At 37.6% G+C, this 24,345-nt stretch overlaps 2 protein-coding genes across 9 annotated transcripts; one reads left to right on the plus strand and one right to left on the minus strand.

The window, feature by feature from the left end:
• Positions 1–123: 123 nt before the first annotated feature.
• On the minus strand, positions 124–18,989 carry LOC105205518 (cytohesin-1). 4 transcript variants are annotated; one of them, XM_011174892.3, is made up of 7 exons: positions 18,745–18,989; positions 17,178–17,251; positions 4,461–5,066; positions 4,234–4,345; positions 3,587–3,817; positions 3,399–3,468; positions 610–3,262 (listed from the first exon to the last, which is right to left on the minus strand). In XM_011174892.3, exons 1-7 carry the CDS (start codon positions 18,866–18,868, stop codon positions 3,175–3,177), a joined length of 1,305 nt encoding a protein of 434 aa, XP_011173194.1. In that variant the 5' UTR covers positions 18,869–18,989; the 3' UTR covers positions 610–3,174. The 4 variants fall into 4 exon arrangements, with proteins under 4 accessions (XP_011173192.1, XP_039309628.1, XP_011173194.1 ...); XM_011174890.3 differs by lacking the exons at positions 17,178–17,251; positions 18,745–18,989 and adding an exon at positions 12,822–14,884 and having other exon boundaries at positions 124–3,262; XM_039453694.1 differs by lacking the exons at positions 17,178–17,251; positions 18,745–18,989 and adding an exon at positions 5,297–6,997 and having other exon boundaries at positions 124–3,262.
• LOC105205521 lies at positions 18,215–24,114 on the plus strand. 5 transcript variants are annotated; one of them, XM_039453692.1, is made up of 7 exons: positions 18,215–18,693; positions 20,854–20,966; positions 21,052–21,270; positions 21,411–21,829; positions 22,065–22,782; positions 22,860–23,094; positions 23,247–24,114. In XM_039453692.1, exons 1-7 carry the CDS (start codon positions 18,597–18,599, stop codon positions 23,450–23,452), a joined length of 2,007 nt encoding a protein of 668 aa, XP_039309626.1. In that variant the 5' UTR covers positions 18,215–18,596; the 3' UTR covers positions 23,453–24,114. The 5 variants fall into 5 exon arrangements, with proteins under 5 accessions (XP_039309626.1, XP_025995944.1, XP_025995943.1 ...); XM_026140158.2 differs by lacking the exon at positions 18,215–18,693 and adding an exon at positions 19,100–20,220 and having other exon boundaries at positions 22,829–23,094; XM_011174896.3 differs by lacking the exon at positions 18,215–18,693 and adding an exon at positions 19,104–20,220.
• Positions 24,115–24,345: the final 231 nt, after the last annotated feature.

Below are 24,345 nucleotides of genomic sequence, written 5' to 3' on the forward strand. Positions count from 1 at the left end.
ATTTTGTGAATAATAATAATAATAACAACAACAATAATAATAATAATAAAATTAACTCCTTGTATTTTATTTTTGATCAGACACTTTTATGACAGACTGTATATGCATATGTATACACACAGATTTGCTAGAAACAAATTTATTAATTATATTTAAATTAATACATACATTCGCTTGTTAAATACAATATATAATCAATTATATATAATGATAATTATTAAGCAATATACAACAAAATGTACAAATTTTCTATGTATACTAATAAAATACAATTTTTTATACAATTCCTTAAATTCGATCAATTATTTTGCTAATACATAGTTTTAACGTTTTGTTACATTCTTTGTTACATCTTTGTACTTTACAATGAAATATACAGAGGAAAATTACAAATTACAAGAGCTACAAAGGCAAAGACAAATTAATTTTACTTTATTTTATACAACACTAGATTTGTAATTTATGTTGATTTGTGTGTGATGCACACATGCACGCACAAATCGTCATGTACATAATGTATGTCGTAGACTTATTGTGTGAATGTTTCATCATTATTCTAACTACATAAGTATATATCGATCCTTTAGAAAGTGCAATTTTTCTATGAGATATATATATATATATATATATATATATATATATATATATATATATATATGTAACAATAAATCTATGATATATCTGTAATATAATATCTGTAATATAATTTTACAAAGCGTTCTTATCGATATTGACAGAGGGCGATAGTCGACTAAACTATCTGTAAACTACATAAAATATCTATGTACCAGCACAAATAATTAATCAACTTTGATGGTCTTTAAAAAGTAAACAGTACAGAATTACAACACAATGACTCGACGAATACTGCGTGAGAAAACGTAATTTATAAATGGCTTAAAAAATATGATTTTGCATTGTTTCATCTTTATCCACAATTGTATTACACATATATATTGGCCTTTTGATAACGTAATATTATTGTCCACGCAACTATCGGGAAGCAGAAGCTATAAAGGAGATATCTCGAGAATATATCTCCGGAATACATATACATATACATACACACACACACACATATATATATATATATATATATATATATATATATATATATATATATATATAGATATATATATATATACTGAGTCATTAAGTATGAAATTTTACACATGTGAATATCTTGATATTCGGATATGACCCAATATATATGTATGTATGTATCGCGCGGCAGACCTATGTGAATACATGTCGCGATAAAATATTAACTAAATATATTGAAAATGATTTCTATGAATATGATACGAAAAGAAAAATATTCAACTACGTAATATTTAACAAAATCAATCTATGATTTACATATTTTCAATATTTTTATAAAAAATGTTCCTTTCTGCATAAATCCACTATTAATTAGAGATTATTCTATTGTAATAGACAGAGTCTATGTCTCTTCAAGAATAGAACAACATTAAAAATTGACACTCTATTATTACCTTTGTTTTGCGATTTTTTCAGTGTTACATTATCTAATACCATAATAAGGCGTTTTCGATGTTTATTTTTCCTTGCTTATAGCAAAGAAAAGTGTTTTTCCGAATCGTTCGTATATGACGGATCAGCTATGACTAGCTTGACGATCTCAAAGGCACCTGCTTCTCTGTGTGTCGCTATTCTTTTATCATTTCTATATGCACACACACGACAGGATATTATAAAAAAAAAAGAAAAAACTATAAGGTTGCGAACAAATTATAAATTTCATCACAAAACATAATGTAATCACGGACATCTTTCCATATGAAATTATTTATTATTATATTCTTATTCGAGAATGTAAGAGAGTTATATATAATCATGAAACAAGTTCTTTATATACATATACATACACATATTTTTGTATAAAATCTATCAATTTCTTTTAATGTTTTCCTTTCTCAGTTTTTTATCTTTTTTTCAGTAAAAACTGATGCAGGTTTCTGCCAGATCTCACCAAGATATTATTCATTTAAGTTTATTACATGCATTAATCACTGCACTGAATTTTGAATGCAGATGTGTGCAGTTCGTGTGGTGTATGTGTGTGTGTGTCCATCTGTCCACGTACTATGTATGCAATTTTATAAACTAAACAAACACTATAAGTTAACTAATCATGCTGTATGCATAAATCGTACAAGCATGAATAGTCTAAAATAATGTTGTCTCGTGCAGAAAACGCATTATTTTATTTTATTTTGTACATATTTGTTTAAATAAACACACAAATAATCACATGAAGTTATTATCAAGTCCTCGGCATTATATCCTTTTTAATAATTGGAAATCGTTACTCATCATTCATTTACGCAATACAGAATGGTATTATTGTATCTTGTACGAAATATCTCGAATATTACTTTTTTTGAAATCAGATAAAGCTTTAACAGTGTCTTAAAGCTGTTGTAAAAATAAGAAATGCTCCATTTTTCTCCGCCGTAGCTTTCTAACTAACAAGTTGTTCTCACATAATTTATTGCCATGGCACTAAGAACATTAAAAGCATTTTTTTGCAATACCAGCAGAACAATTTTTGAGATTATTGACTTCTTTAGCAAGATACAAAATGTTAAGTATAAACTGATATTTCTCTCTTTCACGTCTTATTTTGGTTAATCCAATTAATCCAATCATATAATTATTATTTATCTTAAAGACTTCAATTTTCAATGTAAAACTGTTGTCCTCTTTTACAGAAAGAATACAGAGGCAATTTATCCATTAAAATGGATAATGGAAATGTAACGCTAGATCTCTCTAGCGTAAGATCTTTTTTCTTTCACTGACATAATGACAATCGCGTTATAACGACGCGTATCGTACTGTCATAACAAGTTCGTTTAGATATTCATTTTACGTCAATTTTATACTTCATACTTAATCTGACAATGTCATATAAATGCCGTAATCTGTATATGCAGACGTAGCGTTTACCGTAATGATATTTCGCGTGACATTATCACGGCGTGATAACTATCGACATGATTTATAACGCTTTCGGCGTTATTTTTTCTTTCTCGATGGATTTTCGCCATCATCATGTTATTTGGTTGTATTCGACGATACTGTGGATCGCGAATAAAAACAGTCTTCTGGTCCGCCGAGTTTCTCGCGAAATTCGGCTTGTGGCAGCGCTTAACTCTTTGAATGTACATTTGTTTTTTGTGCCTTCTTCTTTCGTGCCGCCAGCATGTCATAGAAAGGATTGTGCGATATACTTTGTCTGGAAACAGATAGTAATATTTGAAAAATCATTTTATCTCACAATTTTTTTCTACATTTTACTAAACTTTACTGCAAGAGTGCAATAGAGCACAAGCATGCAAAACCTATAATTTTCTCTTGTCGTTTTAACTTACCGCACGCATTTGATCCAGTCGTCCTTTTCTTCGTCGGTAGCTGCGGACATTCGGTATACCGTATGTTTTCCTAATTATAAATGAATATTTAATTGCAACGTGTATTCATTCTTATATAAATATATGAGAGTATAATGTTGAATCTTTTTTTATTAATTAATTAAAATAATTAAATTATTACATCGTACCTTCGACGACTTTTCCTTCGCTGTCAGTCTTACATGCCTTTATAAATTCGGAACCAGCAGCATACAATTCGAAACAGTGCGGTTTATGCCGGTCTTGAATCTCTCGAACTTGAATATTCTCTAGCGGAATGATACCACGTGGTTCCTTGTCCGTTGTATACTCGAAATAGTATAAACAATTGTCGTTCAATATGAACCATCGCCTCTTCCAACTCTTGTAACGTCCGCCTGTAACAATAAAATGCGGGATATATATAGAATTAAGAAGCTATAGTTTTCGCAAAGATTGTTATTTACCTGCTGTCTCCATCAGGGCAGCAGAGGGACAAAGTGATATAAGAATAAACGTTCTTTTAACGATAAATGTGACAAATGAGAAGAAATGAGGTTGAGGATTACACGAAATGTCGCGCTTATTATCTTTTTTTTCATTATTTCAAAATCTTTTGTAAAACAAAATTAAACAAATACACACACACACACACACACACACACACACACACACACACACATATATATATAAAATTGTGAATAATAATAATTTGTACATAATAATAATTTCAGATCCTTGCAAACCTATGATGAGGAAGGGAAAACATTCTGCGGTTGATCTAAAAGACTCATGTACGAAGATAAATAGTCATTACCTTGCTTCCATAGCCAGCCCTCTTTATCAGGATTGAAGAAGGTGTGCATCAAGTCGTTACCATCGTCTTCCGGTATTTTAAAAGGTTCGGTTTTTATACTCTCGTAAAGACTCTAGAAACAAAAATGAGTATCTTTATATGAGTATAACAAATATATTTATATGAGAGAGACGAAGAAAAGATATTTTGGACTTTCTCTGTAACCGGTAACGAAAGTATATACCTACCACAAGCAATTCACGCGGCAGATCTCCGCCATTGTTAATCCCTCGATTCATCGAAATAAATTGCTCTACGGTGGGCTTATCCTTAACGCTCGGATTATGCAACGAAGTGTTTAACATGATGATGGCGAAGCTCAGGACGTAGCAAGTGTCCGTATTGGTGAAAATATTCGGGTTTAGTTGGCAGTACCTTTGAGCGAAACACTCCATCATGCGATCGATCTTCTGCGCTTCGCCGGGCAGTCGGAACGACCAAAGAAACTGTCGTAGGGCTTGCACCAATATGAGGTCGGTGAAATCGTGCAACTCGACGAAGGCTCGAAGCACGCGTTCGTTGAAGTCGTGCCGTTCACCGAGATAGTCGCCGATCGCAGTTTTATTGAGGCCCTCGCCCTTGTAGAGAAACTGAGCAACGTCCTCCGGTGTTGGCGTCAACAGGTTGTGCTCTATCAGGTACTCGATGCCCTTCTTGGGATCCATATTGAACTTTTTGCGACCAATCGACGTCTGCTTGGCTTTGTTGGACGGTTTAGTCTCGTCGGTCGTAAGTCCGCCGCCCTCCATCGCCTCCATTTCTGCCACAACCTCGCCCAATTCATCTTTCAATTGCTAAAAACCAATCATAATAAATCTCTTACGTCTTACAATATATATATATATATATATATATATATATATATATATATATATATATATATTACATAGTTTTGGATTACGAAAAATTTCGATCGACTCGGCATTATTGTCGAAAATGTATAATTATCGAAATGCTTAATGTATAATAATCGAAAGACCAACGACGCGATTGTGAGACAGTTGGTGTGCTCATGGCAGCTCACCGCTTCCTCTTTGCCGCGCCGCGCGCCGTGTGCAACAGAGCGGCTTCCTGCTTTGCTCGAATATACCGCTCGACACCGTCCGCGCCGCCTATTTCCCACCATATGTGTGTGTGTGTGTGTGTGTGTGTGTGTGTGTGTGTGTGGTTCAGTTCAACGTACATTCCGCAAATACCCGTAAGCTGGCTCGTATAATCTTTTTCAGAGTTAACTAAAGTTTCACGATCATCAGCAAACGTTATACATAATTGCTTAAAGACATTACTACAGCTGAGTGATCGTGACTGACGAATGCGAAATATGCCTTCGAGGTCTCTTCGCGACATTACGTACCTACGTTTTTTTTTCTTTTCTTTTCTTACGTCAAATAAAATCGAATCATTGCCAATTGAGAGATTCTTTTGATATCTCTTCGTCATTGCGGCATACCTACATATGTCACACGGTGAAAAACATCCATCAATGTACGTATGTAATATTACAAGTGTTGCAAGTGGCATGTTTTAGAAAATCCCATATAGCAAATAGGAACGTCCATCGAACGTCCGCAATCGGACTACAATCGGATATTCCAATTTTCACAAGCGGATATCCGCGGAATGTCCAAAACATGTCTCGTGTTTGCAATTTCAATTAATTTTTTAGATTTTAATACGTTTGGTGCTTTCTTATTAAAAATATTTAAACAAATAAATTCATAAAATTAATTTATATTTATTAACTAATTAAAATAAGTCGAATAGTATTGGAAGCATGTAAAAATGCTCAATATAATTCGACCTCAGGCGAAAATATTTTTCTGCCATTTCTCTGCAAACTTCCTCGCTGTTTATCTAAAAAATGGATCTGCTACTTCGAGCAAAAATTGCAAAGAAATACGTGATAAAATTTCAGAGAAATTAGCAGAAGATTTTTAGCGAAATTTCATTATAACTAAGCATAATTTTATTATTATGGAAATAGTCATAAAAATTCAAATATCAATGAAACTGCTACAATTGTCTTTGCTTTCAATCTGTAGTCTCTAATTTTGCGGATTTGCATTCAAAAAATATTTTAGTCAAGACAAGAGTGAAAAATCACATAATACTTCGCCTTTTATTCTATTTTCAAACTTTTTAATTAATATTCAATGTTTATTTTTTATCAGTGGATATGTGGACCTAAAATGGACGTCCCAAGGACATTCTTTCTATACCATCCGGGATGATAATACGTCCGCGTATTATCTATCGATATGTATCAAACATATTTGCGAGTCAACTATTTGTTGTTTAATTTGCAAGCTGCTTTTTCAAGAATGACTGACAGAAGATCGGCACGACGAGTTGCCGAGAAATCTAAAATCTGACAATCCGCAGACATACGAGTACAATATATACGTTGGAATCTTTTTTTCTACAAAAGCGTTTCAGGAAAAAGGAGGGTCGAGCGGAAGCGGTTGTGCGTTGTTAACCGATCGGACCCCCGTTAATGGGCCGCCGCGATAACAACAAGGACAATAACTTAGTCGCTAGTCGGCTTCGAGTAGTATTGTCTGTAAGGTAGGAGCACTTCTTTTGTACTTATCGGTGTGCATCCGGTCTCACGACAGGAAGGTCGCTGACGACGCGTGAAAAACCGTGGTATACTCCGCGTGCCTCCAGAAATTATAACTTTTCAATTTCAAAGAGCTGAGGTTGAGGTCTGCATTAGCTTCAGTAGCTACATTTTAACAATTTACATAAAATCTTAAGTATTACTTAATCTTATCAATCTATATAACTTTTAGTTCTAATAATAACACTTAATTATTGCACTAACTCTTTCCCTCTTTATTTCTAACGTGTGGCAACGAATTGGCATTCTCCTGAAGCTATGCAGTCTTAGCTCCTTTTTAATTTTATTTAGTAAATTATTATACATTTTTTGTTCGTCTCTTGCCTTACATCTGCTTATAAGTTAAGTACCTCTTTGTCTTGTTTGTACTCCTCCCTCGATTCCCACTAGCTCAATTTTATTTTTTAAGTAACTCGGACTCTCCAATTACCATTTTATATATAAAAATACAAACGTTGTGTACAATTCTTTCTTTAATTGACATAAATTGCAATGCCTCTAATATGTGTTTAATTCTTACTTTAATATTGCATCGTAATATAATTTTCATGCTCTTATTTTGCAATTTTTCTAAGTATTGCATATTAGTATCTAACACCTAAGTATAGTAAGATAGACGAGCAATATTTAAATAATGGAGCAACTATTGCCTTACATATTACGTACCTCGTTTACAAGTATAGTATCAAATTCGCGCTAATTCGTCGCAGTACCCATAATTTCGATCCAATTTTTTTCCCAAGATAATTTACATGTACCGTGAAATTCAAATTTTTGTCTATTATAACACCCAAGTATTCAATTTCGTTAAGTAGTACTTCTAATAGTGCATTTTTCAATTTTATTTTTATATTACTTTCTAATATTTTGTTTCTTACACATCTTAGTACACAACATAACTTTAGTTTCATTTATATTTAATTGCAACCTATTAATTTTCAACCATTTCTCAATTCTTCCCATTTGTTCATTAAGAATATTATCATTTACCTCTTGGCTTGAACAATCTGTTGTCTTATATTAATGCACCATCTGCAACTAATCTAATTTCACAATTGTCACAGCCTGAGTCGAGTCATTTATATAATATAAAGCAAAAATAGTAACGATCCTAAGACCGACCCCTGTGGAACTCACAAATTCATGGCAATAGAATTTGATAAGATTCCATTAAATGTTAGTCTTTGCGATCTGTTTTCCAAGTAACTCTTGAATCAGCTAATTGTAAGTACTACCTTTTTTATTCCATACCACTCCATTTTTTTAAACAAAATATCCCTATTCACTAATTCAAATGCCCTTCTTAAGTCTAAAAATACAACTCCTGTCATCTTTCCTTCACCTATACTTTTCTTCCAGTCTGATACAACCCATTGCAGGGATGTCTCATATGAATGCCTCGCTCTAAACCCTGATTGAAACACTTCTAAGAAGAGAGAGAGAGAGAGAGAGAGAGAGAGAGAAACTTTCGTTTTATACGAGTACCGTATATCGTTCTTTAAAGAACTTATTATTTGAAAATTTCATTTGGTTTAAGAAACGATCTTTGATCACGAAAAGAACAGCGAGCGCGCGGCGCACGCACATATGTATACATACTCGTATATCACACATGATGATCAATGACGTTGAAGCATTTAGCATTGCTAATCATCGCTTTGTCATCATCGAAGCGAGTACGAGCGGGCAATTATTACTAGTTTCTGTTGAAACTTGTACAATTGAGTTATCTCCACAGATGCTCCTTATAAATCATTGAATAAAACTGTAACTGCAAATTACAAATTATATATATAACGCTCTGTGCCGTAGAAAGAAAAAGAAAATTCGTCAAGAGCAATACACCTTTAACACGCCTTTTTATTAAGTGACATCAATATGTTGCGTTAACAGTTTTTTAATTACTAACTCGTTATCTCATCATTCAAATATTTTCTTATTCCTTCATTTCACAAAAAAAAGCGTATTCTCCTTCTCGCGAATCGACGCGTGTATAATCTACTTGCATTTGCACGTCCCTTTTGTCCGTCCTGTGCGGAATGATTGCCTTATTCCGTTCTATTTCTGTCGTATACGCGTCCTGTACAATCGATCGAAAGTTCAGCACTACCACTCAACAAACTTCCTTCCTGCGAAACGCGACGAAGTAAAGGGCATCCATTCATACGAAGGATATGACTCGTCCAAGTACGACAGTACGCGAAGATGACTTTATGCGACAACTGACTGCACAGTATCTCCATACAGTATCATTCGAAATATTTCACCTACAAAGCATTTTATCTATTTTTTCTCGTCACAAGTATTTTCGATCTCGAAAACGACTATTATATCCCTCTCTACATTAAACAAGTGCTAACGAGTATCAACTCTTGATAATCAAATCGTTATATCGCGCATATTTTGTCACGATCTTTTCCGTTTGAGAATGCAAAACGCGTTTAGCATCGATTACAATATCTGATTCATAATTATCGGACACTGTCACAGACAAACGCAGCTGTACGCGCTTTCACATCGTAAGAGTGTTCTCCTAAAGATTAAATATAATTTTATGTATTATATGTATACTGCGCGCTTTTTCAATGAAACGCTATCAATGCGCTATGTAAGAATTTTCAGACGTCATCCTATTCATAGTGTCTCTTTAATTTCAATAGCAAAGCAGTAAGCATAATCGACTAAACAAAGAGCGAAAGTTTCCGTCTCCGTTCGATTAGATGCACTTTATCCGGCTGGTACCAAGCCAGATGTACGTGCTAGTTTTGCAACCAGTCTGCGTCACAAAAGTCGTACGCGAACAAACTGCATGCCTGTGCAATGATTTAGCGCTACATTAGGTCGAGCGTTGTCTCGAAAACTAATTGTGTTTTACGGACATGTAATCTATGTATTATTTACAAATATATATATATATATATATATATATATATATATATATATAATAATTATCACATTCTTCTTTCTTATTATACCTCCATTGCTTCCGTTATCGCGATTAATAAACAATCGTAATGCTTTACCATAAATATATATAAAGAATTTAATGTGGTAGATAGATTGCGTTCAAATTTAATTTAAATGAGAAATATCTATCTTTGAATTAAAAATACATATAAGAGAAACAACAATTTCTTTACAAGTGTGTTAGATAAGCTATTTATTAATAAAATAATACGATAAAATAATACGATAAAAACACTTTGTCAAAATCCGAAGAATACTAACGCTACGATGTGTTAGACATCTTTATTCTGACAATAAATATTATAAACATACGTATGTATTATATATATATAATACATATATATTAAATATATATATATATATATATATATATATATATATATTTATTGTACGTTTAATGATTTTTCTGTGCGAAAACAACATAATCATGCCACGGACGTGCTATGTTGCACGAAATACGAATATGCTATCTGTTTTTTCGTTATATCTCGATGTGTCTTTGAATGAGTGTCCTTATGAGTTATGTACTCGCAAGACATTTTTCCTATTATATAATATTACGTGTGTGCACTTGGACATATCTATAATCTTCGATTATTTTTATTCTTAATGCAAATATAGTATAAATTTTTCGTAATTACAAAGGTTACATTTTGCATACGTTTCATTAAAACACGTGCAACATTTACAAAATTAAAATTCATTATAAAATATTTTATGAAATCATGGTCAAAGCTCAGAGGCCAAACGATAATCCGTTTTTTTTTTTACTCAACCGATATCTTAAACTTAAACGAAAACACGATATTCGCAACATTCACTTTGTTATTCTTGATTGGCCGTGCGATTAATAAACAGAATCAATCTAGATGATAAAATGATAAAAAAAATATCATATGTATCCCTCTTCTTCTCTCGCCTCAAAAAGAGCGCTTTAAGAAAATCGACTGTAGATACGAGGATTTTAATCGGGGAATGACCAGACTAATTTAAAACGCTACGCGGATTCTTCGAGTAGGATAAAAAAAGAGCGTTTGGCTGCAATTCAAGAGTTACGAATTCGCGGAAGAAAAGCACGCTAAACACGAACGTGTACAAGTGCTTCGATGAGAGTTTTCTCGTCTCTTATACTTGAACGTAATAGACGATCACTTAAACTTTTAAGCTTTCACGTTGCAAAAATCTACCTATGTCGCCTGTTCCCGCAGATTATTGTAAAAGATCGTGAAAGACAAAAATGTGAACATGCGTACAATACATAGATTGTCTATACATCTATATACGGAAGTGAGAGCGATGGAACGAACGAAAGAACTATAAAATAAAATTAATCGTGCAATACCCTCGATCCCGATATTCTCAATCTTCCACCGCGAGTATAAAGTAGTAGGATAAGATATAAGCAAATACGTCAATTGTGTCGATTAGTTATTAAATTCAATAATGCACTTTGATTCTAACAAAATATTATTATTCGCAATAACGATTCCCGTATACTACAAGCTCGCAGATTGATTATTTAGATATGTGAACGATACGTAAGCGAATCGCTTTTCATCAATTTATCATTGATCGGACACAGTAACATTGGGCGATCCGATTCTCGTCATATGGTATGCTGTTTTATCAATGAGCAAACGACATCGAGTAATGCGATACAGCCACACTTTTACTTACATACGTGTTCTTGTTTTATGTATGATTATTTACGCATAACCATATACTCGACGACGCTACTACACTATTAAAAAAAATAAAAAAAATAAATAAATAAAAAACGAGCACGCTCGCGGGAATATGTGGGTCGAGCTGGTCAAACTCTGCTCTCGCCTCGTTCATCGTTGTACAAGGATTATATTTATCTCTTTTAGCGGGTAAATGCGTACACCTCGGATGAAAGAGGTGACAAAGTAGGCTATTTAAATCTAACGTGTGTTACACGTATTTATCGATCTACTTTCGCTCCACATCACTGTACGCGTATCATCGAATTTGACCGGGTTCGATCTAGGTAGATCACTGACCCAGCTAATCTCTTTTATCGCGAGTAAGTAAATAAGGGTACGAGAGGATAGAAGAGATGATCGCATGGGGGACAGATTCGATTCATCGCTTTCCAGATGATGTAACTCGGCCACTGAACGCGCGTCGCGTAGTAATTATTCGCGTAATATTCTCAAGATAAATCGTGTCGTCGAGAAGCGTTTTAACGACCATTTTAACATGGCTACATTCGCATGGGTGTCATCGCGCCGCGCCGCGCCGATCGCGTACGTACAACACACATATATACAGCGAGCGAACGAATGAACGTCCGTCTCGATTCCTTCTATAAATAAGTCTCCCTGACTCGGTCTACGATCTTTAATTCGTGACGTGTCGCGCATCGCACAGTGATATTACCTTTTTGAAAAATCATGTTAAATATTCGACAATCTTTCGGATAATCGCGCGATTGCCCACGGGGCCGCCATCAGTGCGCGAATGCCGCTTTTCTTACGTTCGTGGTTCGCCTTAGTAGAAGGGATCAACATCTAACTCGCGTTTGATTCTTGACCTTGAAATGAGTCGTGGAGATGACTCGTTGCAGGAGGCAACCTCTCGTCGACGAATCGAATCGTCACTTATTGCGATATGTCTCGATGGAGACAAGTTTGCGATGCTACGCGAATATATAATATCTTTCAATAAATTGAAATGTTCGACGACGCGACGCGGCGACGTAGAGCGGTTAAACTCTCCGAACGATAGATCTAGAAATAAATCTGGCGAGTCGGCACACACACACACACACACACAAGTCGACCTTGAAGGATCGCGATACTTTTGCTACAATCACGTCCGTTCCAACTTTCTTTCGTCAGTCGTCATCTCCGATTTTGACAAGGTGATTCCTACATACGTGTGAGAATATGAACAAATTTCAATCCGGTTTTACGTATTTACGCTGGTCGACACTGACCATGCTGCTGCTGGTGGTGGTGGTGGTGGTGGTGGTGGTAATAGTGGTGATGGTGGTGGACAAAACGCTGAGATCCCAGGCACTCTTGGCTTGCTTCTGATAGTTCTTTTTCCTCTTGCCGGGTCTCCGCAAACTGGAGAACCATCCGGCTGCGATAGCAACGGCACTCACATCTCGGCGTCCGGTCGCACCGTCCGATTCTGGGATACCTCGCACCTCGTCGAGAGCGTCTACCGATCTACCGGTGAAGATCATTCTTGCGAGTCGCCGCGCAGCGCCGGCTCCGGAGCTCCTTCACTTGGCACTTTCCGACGCGATCGAACAACGACACTTTTCGCTTCTAATTCCGTCGCGTTCATCACAGTCTTCGGTCGAACGATCGAACGACATCGTTCGCGTCGAACGCTTTGAGAAATAGACGAGGTACAAAGGTCGCGGCGGAGTACATAGAGCACGCGGTCGGAAGTGCAACGACCCGCGGCCGCGTCCTCGCGCGCGCGCGCGCGCGCGCGCACGCACGACGACGTTACACCTTTGCTACGTTTAGTTTCAATTCCAACGCGGCGTCAGGCTTTCTTTCTCTCTTTCGACTCTCGAAGCACCGTGAGAAAGTGAAATTTCCCGCGCGTACACGTACTCTTGAAATCGCATTCAAGTTAAAGAGATGACAAGCGTGTAATTTTTTACCTTTCGCACGACAAAGATGACCGACGCGACGTTTCGAAAGTGACGAACCGCGCGGGCAAATTGCGACCGCTCTACTGTTCTCGACGCTGACGCGGGACAGCTGGGACACAGCACCGCGTCAAGCACCGTCGCGCGATTTCTCACGACTGCGGTTGATTCTGGTTGGTTCCGGCGGTTCTGCCCGTCTGCCGCCTGCCGCCAGTACCGCCGGCCAGCGGCTCCGCACGCTTCTGGCGCCTCGCTGCGGCCGCGATTAACACTCCCGTACAAATATTTGCAATCACGTGTACTCTTCCAAGAAGCGTCTCTCTCTCTCTCTCTCTCTCTCTCACTTTCATATTTCTTCCATATATATTAATTCTAATTATTTTTAGCTTTTTTCGTTACTAACCAATTTTTTTGTGATTTACCACTAATAATAATGTAACTGATAGTGCACTTGAAAGGATCCTATTTCAGAACGCGTAAATGAACGTTGATTTCTCTCTCTCCCTCTTTCCTTCTGATTATTCAAGATCTGATAAAGTTTGCATTGATAAAATTGAAATAGTATCACGTCACTGACAATTTCGCAATGCCGAATTTCGGTCGAATGATTCAGATGATTCGTATCTCTCTTTATCTCGGCGAAGTACTAGTGCTTCACGTACTACAAGGTCGCGATCGAGAGGATCGATCACGGCGCGTGTTTTTCACATGCTCGTAATTCATATGTACGCTTAAGTAAAGAGCGGACCATGCGCGCAGCACGATGCGTGACGTTGTCTCCCGTTGACGTTACTACGAAATGGATGTGTCAGCTAATGGTCAGCTACGCGTCTGCTTCCTCTTCGGGAAATTACTCGCGTCGCATATGATTTATCATCATATATACGTTACTCTACGATAGCGATCCAAAGTTATCTCATCCAACCGTATCGACATCGACGAACAACGTGCAACTTCAATAAACATTTCGCTCGCGTAACATCGCGATATCTTTAACATTCTTTGTTATGAGTACAAGATTTATATGTTTCTAAGGTTTGCGCGATCAAATTCATTTTCTAAGCGTTACGACAATAACGATACCATCATCGATTCTACTGGCCGATCACTTTTGTATACGTAATGACATTTTTAGAAAGATTCTTCGATTGGAGATTGTTATTCGAGTCAACCTCGAATCAGGAATGAAGTTGTAGTTTCTGAGAGCGAACTTTGTATCGCAAATTATATCCATGAACATATTTGCGTGAATGATTGAAGCCGAAAAGAGAGAAAAGAGAAGAGAAAAAGATTTACCGACATACTTCTCGTAACAATTTTTATGGATATCATAGGAACGCGATTAATCTCTAAACAATTCCGCTCTATCCACATGTATACATATAATAATAATAATAATAATAATAATAATAATATTATACATCTTACAGTTATATTCTCTCGAGGAAAGAATCAAATGATAAAATAAAATAAGACTTTGGAAATCGTAAACATCTGATTCGTAACAAGTCGTTAAGGCCGCTAAATCAGCGATGATAAGTTAATTACACGCACGCCAAGGCTATATTCAACGTTGATCGCAAAATACATCAGTTTATGTCGAGAGTAGAAATCTAATAAACTAACGCATCTTTGATAGAAGAAACGCCATTGATCAAAACTGTTAATTACCTGTTGACGACGGCTTTTATCGCTTCGTGTACCAAGCGTTAGACAACCCTATGAACACGAGCGGCTCCCGAACCTGCGCCAATCGTTTCGAAAAGTGTACAAGTTTCGCATCATTGACGTCGAGAATCGCGAGGGCGCGAGCGGGCACTGAAACGTGTGCGCGTGTGACAAAACTTGTTCAAAGATTCCTTTCGTTTGATATTTACACACCAAACGATATTTTTTCTACGTGTTGTAAATCGCAGTACATTCTCGGTGGTGGCAAACCATACTCAACGGACACACGTTCAACGTTCTGTTCGACGATTCTCTTTTGATATCCCACAGATTCCACTAACGATAGAGCACGTTATCCAAATTTTGAATGAAATGGAACACGCAAACAGAATTTTCATGCGAAATGCAGTGAGATCGCGTTATGACGTTTTTTTTTACATTTTTTTTTGTAATCTACGAGGTCGCGACGCGTGACGTTTCGTTTCATTAAACAGATACAAACTTGCAAACAGATGAGTAAGCGAGCCTATCGGCCATTGCGGAAACAGTCTTATCGTAAGAACATCCTGGAATTTTTCTAGCTGTATAGATACGTGTGTTCTTGTAGACCCAGTCATCGCGTTAATCACCAACACGACAAATCATATAAAGATGTATTTTTGTAGAATAATTTTAATCTCTCTCTCTCTCTCTCTCTCTCTCTCTCTCTTTACAATGATGGGAAACGTTCGCACCGAAATTTTCGAGCATTATAACAGTGCATGATAACGTAATTTTTACGGAAACTAGAAAAAACGTTTTTAAATTGATATAATAAATACACTACAATATTATGTTATAAGTAATGAAATGTGTAATAAATGTGTAATAAATAATCAAATATAATATTATGGTAAATAAAATATACCATAATATACTGATTATAATTGAAAAACTTATATTGCCAATAATTGTTTAACATTTACTGCTTTATTAAGGAACTTTGCCACGTGATCAAAATGCAGAGCCGCGTGCGATGTACCACTTGTACGTGCCTAAAGCCCTGCTTTTACATATCATCTATGCAAACGATAATCGATGTACCATAGAAGATTTTGATTTCATTAGAAATTAGAATAAAAATTATATTCTACATATATTATACAGTTAAAAAAATTTTTTAAGTATACTGTAAATTATTATATATTTTTTATTTCATCAGTACTAAAGTTAGATATATTAATAATTTTATAACTTATTTACTTTTTTTTATTGTATTATCCAATTTATAATAATTTACATTCCTTGTATTAATTACACAAAAAAGTTTCGTATAAACAAAACAGAAATAATATGTAAATAATTTATGTAAACTTCTTGAAATGTACGGTACAGTTCTGTTTTTATTGTTAGAAAGTTGATCATTTTGTTCTCTATGTACTCATCAAAATTTCTGAGTAGTGACGTCATTTCCGAGTCATAGATAAGATTGTTAGAAATTCAAGACTATCAAATTTCTCTCTTTCTGTCTTTTTTTCTCACGTGATTGATTTGATTATACTCGTCAAGGTTGCTATGTAACCCAAAATTTCAAGATTACATTTACATGGATTATTTATGAATCGTTTACGTTATTTTTACACAAATATTTTAATTTTAAGCAATGTAAATTGTTATAAACTGGATAACACAATAGAGAAAAAAGTATTTAAGTTATAAAATTGTTAATATATGACTTTAGTATTAATAAAGTAAATAAAATAATATACTTATTAAAAATAAAAAAAACGTACAATTTTCATTGTTTTCCTATAAAATCTAAATCTTCTATGATCTATGAATTGTCGTTTACAATTTACATAGTTTTACATACCATCGACTAACGTAGATTATTTAGTATTTTATATGAACGTAACATAAACCCTCTGATACGCATGCATCTTTTCGCGTACGTATTACAAGTATCTAATAATAAACATTAAGAGATGCCAACTTTGAAATAAAATAAAATCTTAGCCGAAATAGCATACTCACTTGTATCTCGCGTAACAATTCCGTTTTCTTTCGCCTTATATCTAACAGAATCTTTTGTTGTTCGGGAGTCAATTCTACAATGATAAAAAATAATTCGAATTAGAGGAGCTATCGATTCTAAGCCTTCATTCTGTAACTCTTAACGAGTACAGTATCGCTGTTTGGCACCATCGATGCGCAGGTATTTTATGTTTTACATATGCACACAAATATAAAAAGCAATAGCGCAATGGCGTAACGGTACTGACACTGTCGTTAAGAGTAGAGTATACAGAATAGACTCCTGACACATTTAATTGTCAGGCAAGACGGCAGCAAATTTTCTTCAACGCATTCTCGAATATTTGTAAAGGAAGGGTAAAGGAAGGGACGATTACAGATGTCGGAATGTCGCGTCCCCGTTGTGAAGGAGAGCAGCCTCGTTAGCAGCAATTTACGGAATTTACGGAAAGGTCTAAAAATAGGGCTTTGAAATTAAAGCTGCACATAGCTGTCGAAGAGCGAACGCGTTAGTCGTGACGGTCGTGACTTTGCCGGACTGCCATGGCAGTTTTCATTTTGTCCAGTTTACTGGACAAAAGGAATTCTCGATTGTCAATGCGAAGATTACATTCTCTCGCGAACTCGAGCCAAGTAATTTGATTATAGCACAAGTTAGTACACTAATATGACGATTGAGTGCTAAAATGAAAATGAGTACAAAATTTAAGTCCAAGACACGCCACCACGCCGTATGCCACGCCGTATGCCACGCCACGCCACGCCACGCCACGCCACGCAGCTGTAACTAGCTGTAACGGTGTCCGGGGTCGAGACACGCAATCGATCAACAATGAGTGAATATTAACTGTTTCCTTTTTAGCTAAAAAATATGACCGATTTTTAACGTTTCTGCGATATTACTGAAATATATTTTGTACTGCATAAATAATTTATAATGTTATACAATATTCCTAGTATGTGTGTATGTGTGTGTGTGTGTGTGTGTGTGTGTGTGTGTGTGTATAAAATATTTAATAGAATATTGCTAATATAAAATTGATATGAATTTGTCTCTTAGAGAGATGAGAGAAATAATTGATTTAAAAATAAATTTACTCTTGAGTTTGACATTGCAAATATAAGATCTTGGAATAGATAAAGCGACAGAAGAAAAATTAGTCGCGCCCCTCGCGCGCATCGACATTGATTCTCTCTTTGATAGAGCGCTACGTCGTATCGGAAGATGCATCCTCTTGCGAGCGAGGACGAAAGGCAAGAGAGGGAGAGCGAGGCGAACGAGACGAGACGAGACGAGACGAGACGAGACGAGGCGAGGCGAGGCGTGTGAGGAAACTGGAGTTGACCGAGGAAAATTGGCGGCAGTGCGACCGTTTTCCGTTTTGTTTACTATGCGTATGGCAGAGGATACGAGGCGTAATGGAGCGGACGGACAAGGAGAGCGAGAGCGCGTGCGTTCCTTGTCACAAAGAGAAAGACTCAACGTACATTGGTTTTTGCCCCAGACTCGGAATTGGTATATTGGAGTTGGCTTTCAACTCGGAATTTATCGAGCAATTTCTCTTACCCGTCGTTCCGAACTGATCGACCTGATGAGCACCAGAATTCACACCTACACTCCCTAGACCGCCCAGATCTTGCCACATCTCCGAAAAATAGCACTTTTCGGACTCACGCGCGCACAGAATCATCCACCTTCACTCGAACGGCTCCATTTTCACAGAGAGAAAAAGAGAGAGAGAGAGAGAGAGAGAGAGACTGACGCGACGCGACGCGACGCAACGCGACGCGCGACGCGCCCGTCCTAGCGCCACCTGGCCTCATCGAGCCAACTAACGTCGCGAACGAATGCGCGTCTCCCCGCAACTGCCCCTCTTTCAACCGTTTGATCCGACTTAGGGTTTAGATAGAGAATCGCAGTTGCTCGCAGTTGGCTCGCAGTGGTCGCACACACTCGCGACCGTTCGACATTCGACCTCCTCGACCCGGATCCTGGATCGCAACAAATCGCAATATCCAATAGCGACACTTCGTATCTCGTATCTCTCCTATGTCTATCACGATTTTAGTTACGCACTCTTACTCTCACATTTGAAATTATCAACCTTCAAAGATGAAAGACTAAAATTTTCTTTTCGTTAATTTTTGAATTGTTTCTTTTATTAGTGAAAATTTAGTTTTAGCCTGAGAAACGTGCAGTGTATTAGGTTTCTCTCTGGTACACTACACATACCTTATTACCGAGCCTTTCTTATTTGTTTACTAGGGTCTCCAATTTGTACCAAATACCGAGCGTCAATACATTATTGCATCGAGTATTATACATACGTCTTACTTGTCGGTATAATACCAATATACGATATAAACGCCGTAGACTCGACGCGGCATCTCGCGGCATCTCACGCAATCTCATGCAATCTCACGCAATCTCACGTCTCCACGGCCTCGACTGCCTCGACACGTCGCGGTGGCGTTGTTACATTAAAACTATTTTTATTTATTATTTCTTTATGCAAACCACGACATGTTTCGTGTAATATGGTACAATTAATCATTTGATTAATTTTGAATACTTGAAATGCTAATTAGAGATTGCTAAAAAAAAAAAAAAAATATGGCAAACTAAATAAAGATTATAATAGGGAAATAATTGAGGATATCAAAGATATACTTTTTTTGGAGAAAATAATTTCTCCGTCAAATAGAGTAGAACTCTCGTGGAAGAAAAAAGGCACAATGACTCGTCTTATATTCAACTTAAATAATTATATTCATTCGTAAAGAAATTGGTAAAAGTATGCATAGTTGCAGAGTATAAAAGACGCAAACGTGTGGTAAGAGTTATCTCAAGTGGGTGGCGGCGGGGATTCCTCGTTCGCTTTCGGTGAACGTCTGTCACGATTAGCGATGATAACAGACCTCGCAAACTTGTGTGACGAGACCTTTCGACGAAATAAAACGCGTGAGCTCGACGTGGTGGAGATGCACGAAGGAATGGTATCTAGCGTCTCGCTTGGATTTTTTTGCCGAGGGGTCGTGAAAGGTCAGACGCTCGGCGACGCTCGGCGACGCGGCATACAATCGTCCGCGAGTCCGCGAGTCCGAGAGTCCGAGACGCGTACGAGAACGCGGATGCCGCGAGTTTTAACGCAACTTATTGCATCACTATAAGGCAGTAAGGTCGAGAGCTAGAGAGTGCGACTCGTTTCCGGTTCGAAACTCTCGCGCGCATCGTTCGATATATAATTAACGAAAATCGTGTCGCGAGTTTCTAGGTCATGGTCATCGGTATCGTTATTTCTCCGATGGTGAATTTCGGCTTGAGTTTTGTGCTAACGACATTCTTGGTACCTCTTCTTCTTGTCGCGTACGTAGGTAATTATCTCTATTTCGAATTTGTATTTGGAATTTTCGCGAGCTTTCGCGAGCATCAACATTGCAGCTGCTTTTGTGTCAATATACCAATGTGTATATCGTACATGTCTTACATGCCGCCTTAATTATCGCGTTGCGTCCGTGTCCGCGTCCGGTGCCTAGCTTTGTTGCCTAGCTTGCTCCAACACCTTGGATTAATCGCCGCGTCTCGGACGATTCGCGACGATTCTTCTCGCACGCATTTAGACGCGCCTTACTCCTTTTGGCTATACATTATATTGGTATATTTGGCATTTTCAAGTGGTGACGTGGACAAGGAAATGTTGGATACGTTTCGTCAAATGGAAACATCCGAATTACGTCGTTGTGGAGGAGACTAGTGTTCGGAGCATCTTGGACCAGGGTCGCAATCACGTGAGTATTTATCTATCAATTTCAATGGCGTTGGCTAATTGGTTAAATCATTGTTCGATCTGATGACGGTACGGTGCATGTGCAGGGCATATGTACCCTTCTCGTGCAAGGACGTTCGATCGTGAAGAACGTAAGCGCTCACCTGGCGCATCTCACCTCGACGAGAAGATTTCTTAAATCGGCTCTTCTCACGCGATGGGGTGTATACGTATGGAAAGAACTCGATTACTTTTCCGTGGACAATCATCTCGCAAATTCACCGTGCAGCTTTCGAGGTCGTCCCATCACCGAGAACAATATACAGGTCGGCGCATCCTTCTAGCTCTCTTATCTATATACGAGTACATATACGTTGCAGATACCTACCTCTATCTATATCTGCTTATCCACCTGCCTCCTTTTCAAATCGCTGCGTCGTTTGACGTAGAGGTTCGTTTGTCGTAGGAATACATAAGCGACGTCACATCCAAGTTTCTCCCGAGGAAATTACCGCCTTGGCAGGTGCACGTAGTCAACTGTTTCGTGCGAGGAGAAGAACATCAGATATGTCTAGTGCGAGCGCATCACCTGCTCCTGCGACAGGAGCATTTAACGTTGGCGGATTTCTTGCCCTTGAGATATTCGACGGACAACTGGACTTGTCAAGAGAGCGATTCGCCCTTTACGAATCTATACGTTCAACCTTCCGCCCTACCGCGTCTCCGACAACTGCTGATCGAAAGTTTTAGCAACTACTGGAATGACTTTCTTTACAATAATGATCCTACCGAGCGACCGGAGATTCTGAAGAAACGTATAGGGGTATTTCAGTGCGTCAAGATCGCGACGATAGTGCTAGTTTGCACTCTGAAAGAACTGGTCAGGTATTTTGTGTATTTTAGTTTCCCGCGTGGCAAATTATTTCTCATCTCTCTCTCTCTCTCTCTCTCTCTCTCTCTGTTGTATTTGCGGAATGCCTGTCGTTCGTTCGCTCGCTCGCGCGTATTCGAAATTCGATCATTAAAATGTAAAATGTCAAGCACGCTTAAATGTGATTAAGAAATGGTGTAAAAGTTGATTTTGCAACTCTCTCTCTCTCTCTCTCTCTCTTATTTATAGACAGTGGCGAAAGTCGGAGGGACCAAAGTTTCTATCGCTCCTGCTGGAGTTCCTGTCGATCGTTCGGCGCGAATCGAACAAGAGAAATTTCAATTGTCGCTTGATACTGGACTCGATCGCGAAATCTTTCAACCCAATCGACGTTCTCTACACGTGCGTCGCTCTGTCCTGGTACATGACGATTACGTCCTTGTTAAAGACGCCTCTTTTGCTCGCCCGAGAATTGCGAGCTCTACAGTCGCGGCAGAAACATTGTTATCCAGACACCTTGACGTACACGCTGTCCTGTTATCTTCCCCTGACAATCCAGGCGATTCGGGAGACGGTGTCCATTAGCTGGATAGCCGTAACTGCGCCTAAAATCATAATCGAGGAACTATTTCTCAAGCATTCGCAATCGAATCGATTGCAGACCATCTCACCGTGCGGTAGGAAGGTGGTGGCTTGGTCGGAAAAGGTCGACGTCGAGCTCGTACGAAAAATCGCCAGAGTGACTGGCGCGACAGAGACGGAGATTCTTTTAGCGGCTACCGTCGACGCTTTGAAAGAGTACTTTCGACATTCGGCCGTCAACGTTCCAGACGACGTATTCGCGACCGTCAAGTACGTGAGTCAGCGAGCGGTATTCCTACGAAATCACGAAGCCAGGGGCATCCTCTGTGTCGCCTTACCCACCAAAACGCCCTTGTTTCACGACGATCTCATTGAGATATTACAGGTATTATATGTATACGATATACGATGTACGACTTATTCATTGTCAGATCTCTCTCCAACGCGTCGCGTTTCCCCAAGGTTATTCAGCGAAACGTGCAGGATGCCAGATCCCGGCAGAGCGCAATTTACGCTATCACGGCAACGGAAACGTCCTGCGGATTAATTTCCTCCTGCGTACCGTCCATCGTTTTGAAATTACTTTTAAATCAACTATCGAAAAGATACTCTCTATGTTTGACGCACGTCGATGGAGATTTACCTGTGGAGGGCATAGACGGAGCGGTCTATTGGCGACCACCGCAAGGAAACTGCAGTACATATCATTGATGCGCAATTCGCTTTTTGCTTGCGATATCCATTCTACTTTTTTTTTCTTTTTCTTTTTTTCCTTTCCGCCTATTATATCGCGCCTAATTTTTACCAAAATAGTAAAAATTACTAACGTATTATATATCATGCTTTTAGACATGTCTATGACTCTACACAGACATGGAAACGGAGTACGCCTTGGTATAATGGGAGACGCCTTGATCGGTCCTCAACATTTTATCGTTGCAAGAACATTCCCTAAGAGCGTACGAAATCTTGCCGGTGTTTTAGGCGTTCCGAGAGCACCCAGTCGAAGTCCGAGCCCTAATGCGCTCAATCCGACTACGCCTCCAGGATACTGAGAGATGATCGAGAGATGCTTGCACATTCATTACGAGAGGCCGCAGAAAATTGCAATTTTTCTTGCTCAACCTCGTATACCATGTGCTATATTTAAAAAAAAAATGTTTTTTCTTTAAAAAATATATAAAATCGGTTAACTTTGAAACAGCTAATGATCAAAATACTGATTGTGTTATCGTATTTATAAAATAAAAAGAAATATGATTGTACATTCGAGCTGGAAAACGGGGTTGACGGTAGACAGGCTAGCTAAATCGCTCGCTAAATAATAATTTTACATTCCACAAAAGTTTACTACGGTTACTATTTATCTTTGTTTACTCATTCTTCAGATATTAATTCACAGGTATCTGCTGAAGCATATCGAAATTATAAATTTGATGCTTGCATCTTATAGATGGAATGAGACGCGTATAATTTACATATTATCGTCATGACAGATGTTTAATGTTACGTTATCATCCAATGACATAATCGAACAAATAAAACTGAATCAAATAAAGTAGCTAATTTAACAGTTTATGGCAAAATTTTCCCCGCAAAGTTACATAAATTTGTGTCCTACACGTTTACATCTTCTAACAAAGTACTAATGTAAATGTTATATTATTTGAGTACTTATCTAATCTTTGGATCAATAACATTAATAACAAAGACTATTTATAAAAAAAAACTCGTTAACATTTGGACGTAAGAACGATGATGATTTGTGACATACATGCGTACCATACATGATTCAGTTGAATTGAGTAGGAATATCGTTAAACTTGTATTGCTTATTATTTGCCAAATTTATTGTTATACAAAAATGTTACTATTTTACTTTTGTAAAATGCTTTAAAAGTTAATTCGAGAGTGCAAACGTAATTAAGCATTTTCTAATCTATATGCT

Source organism: Solenopsis invicta, chromosome 9 (assembly GCF_016802725.1).
Source record: "Solenopsis invicta isolate M01_SB chromosome 9, UNIL_Sinv_3.0, whole genome shotgun sequence".
In the NCBI taxonomy this organism is placed as follows: domain Eukaryota; kingdom Metazoa; phylum Arthropoda; class Insecta; order Hymenoptera; family Formicidae; genus Solenopsis; species Solenopsis invicta.

Coding starts and splice junctions, on each gene's coding strand:
- LOC105205521 (XM_011174896.3), top strand. CDS start 20,085: ATGATAACAGACCTCGCAAACTTGTGTGACGAGACCTTTCGACGAAAT. Junction 20,221..20,853: donor TTGCCGAGGGGTCGTGAAAG/GTCAGACGCTCG, acceptor GGCATTTTCAAG/TGGTGACGTGGACAAGGAAA. Junction 20,967..21,051: donor TGGACCAGGGTCGCAATCAC/GTGAGTATTTAT, acceptor GTGCATGTGCAG/GGCATATGTACCCTTCTCGT.
- LOC105205518 (XM_011174890.3), bottom strand. CDS start 13,076: ATGATCTTCACCGGTAGATCGGTAGACGCTCTCGACGAGGTGCGAGGT. Junction 5,067..12,821: donor CCACCACCAGCAGCAGCATG/GTCAGTGTCGAC, acceptor ATTGGTTTTTAG/CAATTGAAAGATGAATTGGG. Junction 3,818..4,233: donor GGGCTGGCTATGGAAGCAAG/GTAATGACTATT, acceptor ATTTTATTGTTA/CAGGCGGACGTTACAAGAGT.